Source organism: Anoplophora glabripennis, unplaced genomic scaffold (assembly GCF_000390285.2).
Source record: "Anoplophora glabripennis isolate ALB-LARVAE unplaced genomic scaffold, Agla_2.0 scaffold172, whole genome shotgun sequence".
In the NCBI taxonomy this organism is placed as follows: Eukaryota; Metazoa; Arthropoda; class Insecta; order Coleoptera; family Cerambycidae; genus Anoplophora; species Anoplophora glabripennis.
The window spans coordinates 407,694-417,633 of record NW_019416503.1 but is presented as its reverse complement, the minus strand read 5'-3'; the positions used below and the strand labels follow the sequence as shown (position 1 = coordinate 417,633).

Sequence of the window (9,940 nt, the reverse complement as noted above, 5' to 3'; positions counted from 1 at the left end):
CGGAAATTAAGCGTTTTTCGAATTTTTGTCAAAGAACAAATAGTGTTTATTTTGGTCCATTTTCCGTTCAAAGCAATTCGGTGAATATTTTTTTTTACATCTTTTTTGTTTATAACAATTGACTGACCACGCCGAAAAATATAAAAAAAATATGTAAATTATCAGAAAATACACTTTATAACATAAAAAAAGTTTCATGCTATAGGTTTTTGTTTTAAAAATTTAGCCGGTTACCTTCGTTTAGAAGCATCTTTTAAGGGGTGAACCGCTCGCCTATTTGCTTTCTTTGTCTATCCTTGCGGGCAAATTCAGGGTTTATAAAATTAATGATTTATTTATTGATAATAATTAAAATTAATTGCTGGAATACGACTTTATAAGATTTTTATATTGATTATCAAGGGATCACGTAAGTAAATATATGACAAGAGATAACATAGGAAATTACGTACTGACGAAAGCCTAAAAATAATGACAAATTTATCCTTGAACCGATAATTTCAATGCATTTTTTGTTTTTTTTTTGCTGAAGAACATTTAACTTATTATAACTGATTCTTATTTTCATTTTATGTAAACCGACAACCATACCTATTTACAATTTGCCTACATTCGAAGTCTGACAAAAAAATTTACGAAACGCTAAATTGCAAGGAGATGCTACGTAGCTACCTTCAAACATTCTGTTTGGGAAGTTGCGTATCAAAATTCTGGCCTCGTTTATCATTCATAACAATTTTAGAGAAGATAGGATAAACAGGAGAATGTTCCAACACAAGTATTTTATGGATGCAACATCAATGAGGTTTAGCAAAAATTTTAGATTTATTCCGATCAATTTTGTCACAGTTATTTGTTTTACGATTTCAAATACACTGGCTGTAGATGATTACGACATAACTAAATAAAGCTTCCTAATCTAGAAGTCAAAAGGAAATCAAAGATTTGCAGAACTGGAGCTACCTAAACTCTAAAAGCTAACCTCTTTTTGCGTAACAATTGCTATGAAAAGTTACAGTCATGAAAAGTGTTGGCAGCTGGTGGATGTGTGCTTGGGCTAGGGTGCTAGTATAATTGGAGTCCCCATAAGTTATCTGCTCAAAATAATCAATGAGAAACCCTACAAGACCCCTAAACTACGATTGTAAAGCAGAAATACACCGTCGGCACTCGGCAGTATACAGGGTGTTAAAAAAAGAGTGTAAAATATTTAAGGAGGTAAGAGTATGAACCAAAATAAGCAGAAAAGTCTCAATAAACATGGGTCCGCAAAGTAACGGTTGCCGATATATGGAATGTTTTGTTTTTTAGCCCCTTTTTTATTTTGCAAAAACGTTGTGTATTTTCTTATAATAGTTGGTTGATGTTTAGTGAAATAAACAGTACGTATTTGACAGTTGTTCTCAGTGCACAAGTTTTCTTTCACTATGGCTGGTTACTCTAAAGCAGAATTAACAGACATGCATTTGATGTATGGTCGTGCTAATGGGAACGCCACCGAAGCGCGACGTCTTTATGTTGACGCTTATCCAAATCGCCAGATTCCTTCACAACGCATGTTTGGAAGAATTCACCAAAGATTGCGTGATACCGGTTCCTTGAGCAAACAGTGCCATTTATCCGGAAGACCAAGGTCGGTATCCACTCCTAGAGCAGAAGAAGAAATTCTAGCACTGGTAGAGCAGAATCCAGGTACGAGTGTGCGGAGAATATCAGCCGAGGTAGGAATTAGTGGTCCTCTTGTTTGGAGAATCCTTCACGAGCAACTGCTTTATCCATACCATGTGCAACAAGTACAGGCTTCAAATCCAATAAATGATCATCAAGCACGTTTGGTTTTTTGCCGCTGGTTTCTACGTCATGATGCTGAAGACCCTCGTTTTCTTGCAAACATTCTTTTTACTGATGAGTTCGGGTTCACAGGAAATGGAGTGTTTAATTTTCACAATACGCATATTTGGGCCGACGAAAATCCTCATGCTCAGAATATGGACATCAGGCACGTTTTTCATTAAACATTTGGATGGGTATTGTAGGTGACAGGTTTCTAGATCCTGTTGTTTTACCAAACCGATTAACAGGCGCTGCTTACCTCAACTTTCTGCAGAACACTCTATATGAGTTTTTGGAAGATATTCCTTTGAATCAGAGGCAAGAAATGTGGTTCCAGCATGATGGTGCTCCAGCTCATTTTTCCATGGCCGTTAGAGAGCATTTACACCAAACTTTTCCACATAGATGGGTAGGAACGGCCGGACCTGTTTTATGGTCTCCAAGATCGCCTGATCTGAACCCTCTAGATTTCTTTGTTTGGGGATATTTGAAGACATTAGTGTATGGTACTCCTGTAAATAGCCTGGAATAGCTGCAGCTACGGATTAATCAAAAGTGTCAAGAAATCCAAACCAAGGAGGGTGTTTTCGAAAGAGTTCGAATATCGTTGAGACGAAGATGTCGTGCCTGCTTGGAAATGGACGGAGGGCACTTTGAACATCTTCTGTAACTTTGTTTTTTGTTTGTTAAAATTCCTAATAAAATAAAATGTTTGAAAAACGAATAGTGGTTCATATCTCCGCAACCGTTACTTTGCGGACCCATGTTTATTAAGACTTTTCTGCTTATTTTGGTTCATACTATTACCTCCTGAAATATTTTACACTCTTTTTTTAACACCCTGTATACATTAGTGTGGGGTCTAAACTGAGAATATAAATGCAACAAGAATATCTGATGTAAGTCGTACACTTATAATATTTATTTTCTTGGGAAGCAGCGCAACTATATTCTAAGTTAGAAGAACATGGTACTGAGAACTGGGAGAGAACTTCAGAAGGAGTAAAATTCAGTATCAATAAAGGATTTGGCAGTCACAGGATCATCCCAAAACTGGTATCTCCAATGTCTTCTTACTCTAGCTACAGTTGGGTAACTGTTAAATAGGTGCCAGAGCATTAAGGAATATTGGAAAATGAAGTAGTAGATACCCTAACAAGAAAGAGGTCTTTAGAATTTTTTACAGGTTCTCGGTTTGTATGATACCAAATACGCGGCATACCAAAAACCCAGAGGATGGATGTATAACACCAGTCTCGTTGAAGCAGGACACCGTTGCAAGGATACACCAGATCGTTGGTAAAAAAATTAGCAAAAAAGTGATTGCTGAAGTACTGTAATTAAGCAGAACACGAGCAGCTTACAGGGAAGATCTGATTTTTTGGCCAACATTTCCTGATTCCCACGTCAATTTTTAGCTGCGATGAAACATCCTTTCTGTTCATCGAACTTGACACCTATACTAATATCCTATTTGTGTAGCTAAAGATAAAGATAATCAAGGCAGGGAAAATACTAACAGTAATATGACAGACGTTTTGAAGACAAAACTTGCTTCTAAATTGATTTGAAAGGTGAAAGGGATGGAAATTAAACTAAAACTATCGAAGGAGTGGGGGACAGTTGAGTAAGAGACTGGTTTCTGTTAAAACAATACAATTTATTTATCACATAGTGTGAAAATTACATAATGTACATTAGTTAAAATTAAAATATACAATCTCGTATTTGGCTTGTTTTTTTTTTACAAATGAAGTTTAGAACATGATCGCTTTAATGGCAAAAATTTTCGGTAAAAACTGTGCATCTTAAAAATTGTTCAAAAAACGACAAAACCGAAAATCTAAATCTAAAAACTATAGGTACAACTGGATTTTTACAGTGTTTATCAATACCACTTATGTGCACTTCACTTGGGTTTATTTTTTTGAGTCTTTTATTTTCGATGAGTTGTTTTTAGAAAACCAGTGATTTGGAATTTAACAAAACAACGTTATATACTCGTATTTTGTGGATATTTACGAACAATTTACGTATTAATATCACATTGAATCTTTTGCGGGGAAATAATACAATTTAATTACAGTAGCACAATACAATATGAATTTACACATGGTTATTACTGTTGCTTGACACTACGATGCGTATATCGAAGTAACGGGAGCTACGGGATCTGTATCAGGGACCGTGGTTAATTTCTTTAATCAGTTCATCCCACGCTGAAACCCGTTAATACATCTAAAGAAATTTTAAAAAGTCTTGCTAGACCTTTGTATATCAAAGTCAAACGCATACAAGAAACTGAATCTTACAGCTGCCATACTGGGTAGTTTTATTACAATTTCATAATTTCTCTGTTCAGTGTGTGTAATATTCCGATAGTGACCGATAATTATAATTTTGATTGAATTATATATGTAAGTATCTCGCAAGCAGCATGTTGCTCATCATATGCATCGCGCAAGACGAGAAATTGATAGTAACATACCGTAGGAATTAATTGGGGAAAAATGTCGGTAGCTATAGACGAAACTCAATATCGGAAAAATGGTACTATAAATTCTGTTATAATGCGCATTCTAAGGTATTTATCAAAAAAGTAAAATATATCGCACTCTTCACTGATACTACAGAAGCCATTTTAATGACATAGCTAAGGTATATGCAGAAAATGAGTTGGTGGAAGTTTATTTTAATATATCTAATAATTGATAGTTAAATTCCTTAGAGACGCCAATGACTTTGCACAGAAATGTCAAACTGTAATTATTACTAGATAAACTATGATGATAAGGTAAGACTATCCCTCTTGAACTTAAAAATTTGTAAAACTGTACGACACGTTGTAAGAAAAGCTTTTAATTCTAAAATTTTTCAATTAAACAAACACATTCATTTTTTTATTTTTAAAATGTTTTTCGCTATTACCAAGTGATTTATATATCTTACTACGTTGCGTTGGTGCATGATAACAAATACTTATTCATTTCATTTATCAGAAAGATGATTCGTCAAAACTGACATATGATAACTTCCTGTAAAGTATGAATAATATAAGACAATTTCAAAATCTTCAATACTTTGTACATTTTATTTTATCATTGTACCAATAAAGGGTGTGACTGTTAGGCCAGGAAATATAGAGTTGGACGCGACTTTTTGTTTCGGCAAGCTGAATACGCACTATAGATGCTAAATATTATGTACAATAACACATTAGTTTCCATAGTCATAAAAATGGGGGGAAAATTGTTTACAGGGTGGTTAATTGTATAATTTTTACGTAAATTCACGTTTTTCGCTTATAACTTTTTTCCGTTCATTTCCACGAGAAACCAGTAAGGTACTTTTTTATTCGTCTTCAAAAGATCTACAGAACTAACCCTCGAGAGTCAAACAGAAGAAGTTTATTTATGACTTTAGAATTAAACATTTATAAACTGCGTTATTATTACCAGAACGTTTTGGCATCGCATCCTCTCATTTGTTATCACTGTCTAATAATTTACACGAAATCTGAAATCGGTAAGTTGAATAGTTTACAAGTTATGACCTTATAAACAAATTAACTAATTATTTAGTCTGGACGATCCCGAGCATCTTCCACAGTGGCACTGATTTTTTTCATGGTAGATTTCATAATAATACATTGAAATCTATCATTTTTTTTTAATTTCAAATTTGCAGCCTGGAAAGTTTTTTATTTTTTAGCCTTAGTTGCAAAATGAAATATACGACGCACGCGCGTGATATAGTTATATATTATTACATATTTGGAAAGCTTATGAAAAGAGCTTTAATTTAAAAAATCGTCAAGAATCGTTGAAAAACAACTTCGGACTCGCTGTCCTTTGCTTCCCCCACCATTCCGTCGCGCCACGGCTCGTCGAAAATCAAGCGACCCGCTGACTTTTGACAATATTTCTTATGCCCTTAACATCCACGAATAAATTATTTTTATCTGGGAAAGTACTCAGGTTGCCGGTTATGATATTATTTTTTTTTGTCGCTACCAACCTAATTTGTTTAACAATAGGCCGTCAAATTTGACAGTCTGTAACTCCGTTGTTTTTCAACGAATCTTGACGATTTTTTTTTAACTTAAAGCTCTTTTCATAAGCTTTCCGAATATGTAATAATATAGGTATAACTATATCACGCGCGAGTGTCGTATATTTCATTCTGCAACTAGGGTTAAAAAATAAAAAAAATTTTCAGATTGTAAATTTGAAATTAAAAAAAATTATAGATTTCAATGTATTATTATGAAATTAATTTACTATGAAAAAAATAAGTGCGATTGTGGAAGATACTCGGGATCGTCCAGACTAATAATTAGTTAATTTGTTTATGAGGCCATAACATGTAAACTATTCAACTTAACCGATTTCAGATTTCGTGTGAATTATTAGACACTGATAACAAATGAGAGGATGCGATGCCAAAACGTTCTGGTAATAATAACGCAGTTTATAAATGTTTAATTCAACAGTCATAGATAAACTTTTTCTTTTTATAACTTTTGATCTAATCAATATTTTTTGATGCTCGAAGGCTAGTTTTGTACGTATTTTGAAGACGAAATAAAACTAATATGTTATTGTACATAATATTTAGCATCTATAGTGATAAATTCAGCTTGCCGAAACAAAAAGTCGCAAAATGGTAATTTTCCAGCTCTTTTTTCTGACCTATGTATTTAAGAGTGATTAGTGTTAATTTCCTAAGACTAATAATTAAGGAGGTGTGAAAAATGTCATAAATAAATGGAAAAATTCACAACACTAAATATATTGTTTTAGAAAATGGAACTTTTTCTACTCGTATGTAAATTTATGTTTAATTTATATCAAAATGAACTATAATGTTGTAAATTAAGTAGTAGCTGCTAGTGAGAAATGAGTGACTTTAAGTGATGATTTCTAGGCCCATGAAGAGAATTTTCCTTATGACAAAATTTGGGAAATAAAAAATTAAAATAGGGACAGCTCTCCCTGGGATCTCGAAAATTGTTGCACATATTCGTACAAAATATATATTTGTTTTCATAATCAATTAGTAAATACAATTAGGAGTTTTTTCATTTTCACAATATTTTCATTTCTATTACAGCATTATGAATTTTGAAAAATGAGGTGTAATATCAAATTAAAATAGGTATAACTACCAAGAAAATTTAATTTTGTGAAAAAATTTTTAAAAAAAAACCTAATTCTATCTGTCAGTTGATTATGAAAAATAATATTTGGACATATACGTGCAACCCTTCTCGAGATTTCAGGGGATGCTACCCTTAGTCGATTTAATTATTTCGCAAATTCCGACCAGCACTTTTTCATCACGAAAGTTTTCTTTGCTGGCCTAGAAATCATCTTCTAAAAATCGGTGTGAGTCCCATGAATTATTATAAAAATTAAAATTAAGAAAGTCATCAATTTGAAATTTTCACTTTTGGGCTTAAAGAGACAAGCCGGAAATTTCTTTAAAATTAAAAGTTAGATCAGAAATCAGCCTATTTCGATTGTTCTAAATAAATAAGAAACAAATCGTCAGGTAAAACGACAATTAAAAAACCTTAAAAAACCTTATTTAAAAACTGTCAAAAAAAACTCGACGACAAAATGAGGTAATTTTCGCCATTACTCAATTTACCCAAAGATTTTTTAAATAATCGAAGACCAGCGGTTTATCTGCAAATTCAAAAAATCTGACAATTCTTATTCTAAACCACTTTTTTAGTACCACTTGCATTTTTTTGTGTAATAAAAACAGTTTAATCTCATATAATTTCCAGATTTTTCCTTTCCCGACTTGAAATTTTCTATGGCATAGCAACCTTATCATAAAAATAAGCAAATTTTTTCAAGATGGTTTTTTTTCTATAATCATCCTGATACTTTAATTTGAATGGTTTGTAAATAATAAAATAAATAAATACTTTACGCAGTAATTCTGAAAATAAATTGTTTATAATTTAATTTAGGTATAACATATATTTAGGCGCAATATAATTCTGACGATAAGAAAATAATAATAATATCAATTTAAATGTTATTTTGCAGACAGTACAAACAGATACCAAATTTCGTCTTGTTTCCCATCGTATCACTGGCGTTCTAAAAACGACTACAATTAAGGATAATATAAATAGTTCATTGTATTAAGGCTCTCGGAATTGAACAAGGTTGATTTAATCATCACTACCATAGTATCTGCAGCATCTCCTGCATATGCAGACGCAGAAGGAGCACAACAACATCAGCACCGACACGGACGCCAGTCCCACGTATATCCAGTTGACGGTTGGCTCGGTCTCCCTCACGCACACATCCGCTGATTCGTCGCTAGATGTCGTCCCTGAAAATATACGAAAATTGAATTAAACAAGTTACACTCAACGGAATCATCCTAACGAAACGCTTTGCTAGGATATTTTAGCTACTGTTCGTAAAATATTTGTAAGGACAACAAAAGAATCGTGTTGCCATGATTAAATGAGTTTTGCTGAAACTTGTTTGCTAAAACAAAAAAATGACTTGCTCCTTATTTAACAGCTCACTTGGATTTATAGCGTATTCAATTGTTGATCTATCTCAAGTGAGTTGTTTTGGTCGGGTAAGTAATTATACTTTTTTGGAAGTAGTGAGCTTTTAGTTGTAGGAAGGAAGGACTTGGCAATTAGTGTACCCGAGGCCTAACTTAAAATTTTCCGAAATAAACCGGAATTTGTTTTATTGTGCATGCGTGTATATCGACCGTTTACCCCCTACTGTCCTGCGGCTAAAATCCCTCTTTTCCCCCCAAGGTCCTAGTTTTGTCTCAGTTGAAGGACAGAAAAGTTTTAGTGCACATATTTTTCCTACTGCACTAATAATAATTAGTACGTGCAGCAACTAATATTCTGTTGCTGACCCTCATATCCTAGTTAAGTCATCACTGAATAGGACCTCAGCTTCTTGACTACATCAGCCAGTGCTAGTAGTATCCAGTATGGAATTTCGTGCTCCAGTCCAGCAAACTGCATGCAGCAAGAACATTTTTTCTTATTCTTCATACTCTTTCTGACATGAATCTGCTCAATATTTCCAGAAGTTTGCCACCCCATGAAAAAGTCATCTGAGTTCATTTTCATAATATTGTCGTTATGCATATTCGCCTATTTTGTGGTTGCATTAAACGGGTTGTAGATTCATATTGCACGTTTGTTGTCACCTTTGTCGAATGAAGGGAATGAAACAAAACAAAAGGTTTCTTTGCACATTATAAAAATTTAATTAAGTATATGCACAAATTGTAAGGGGTGATTCTATGAGTGAATTTAAGCCAAAAGATTATTTAAACATGGGTTTGCAAATCGATAGTTTTCGAGATAGGGGGTGTTGAAATAAAAAAAATTCACCTTTTCTAAATTATCTCTAAAGACGTTTGATACAGAATGATGAAACTTAGGCTGTTATATAATTTTAGGGAAATATCCACTGAATAAAAATAAAATATGTTTATATAAATATAAATATGTTATAAATAAATATATATAAATATGTAAAAATATAAATATTGTTATGAAATATATAGTAATTGTGTGTCTAAGTCGTGTTGTTAAAATAAATTTTATTATTTTTATTATTTTGCTCGAGTTGTTCTTGTTGTGTGGTGCGTTGTGTTATTTTATTTTGTTTGTGTAAATGATAATTGTGAAATACAAATCGGTTTTTTTTACCCTGTAGTCCCTTGCCAGATGCTTGTTTTACTATTTTCGATCTCAGGAGTCGGTTCTATTGATTTTTATACACAAACAAATAATATGCAACACAAAAAAAATAGATATTAAACTTTAATACAATTTTATTAAACAAATTTTGTTGTGGGTTGACTCATAACGTTCAAATTGTAGCTCTAATTATAAATCCCTTTTTATAACACTAATAAAGAATATTTTTATCAATTTTATAGTCTTATCTAATTTAGTACAATCAAATACAATACAAAAAAATTGTTTTATATAAAAATTTGTAACTCTATTAGCAATTCCTTTTAATTAGTCAATTCTTAACACATCTTGTTGTATTGTATTTTGCCTATCTTATAGGGCATAATCTCTTTTTGA

General features: G+C 32.6%; 1 protein-coding gene across 1 annotated transcript in view; it reads right to left on the bottom strand.

Annotated features, from left to right (window-relative positions):
• Positions 1 to 7,089: 7,089 nt before the first annotated feature.
• LOC108905260 overlaps positions 7,090 to 9,940 on the bottom strand; it is a 125,713-nt gene continuing 122,862 nt past the window's right edge. The window contains exon 9 of the mRNA XM_023454763.1: positions 7,090 to 8,190. Within this exon, the coding sequence (XP_023310531.1) occupies positions 8,024 to 8,190 (167 nt within the window). The 3' untranslated portion in view covers positions 7,090 to 8,023. The remainder of the gene's footprint in view (positions 8,191 to 9,940) is intronic.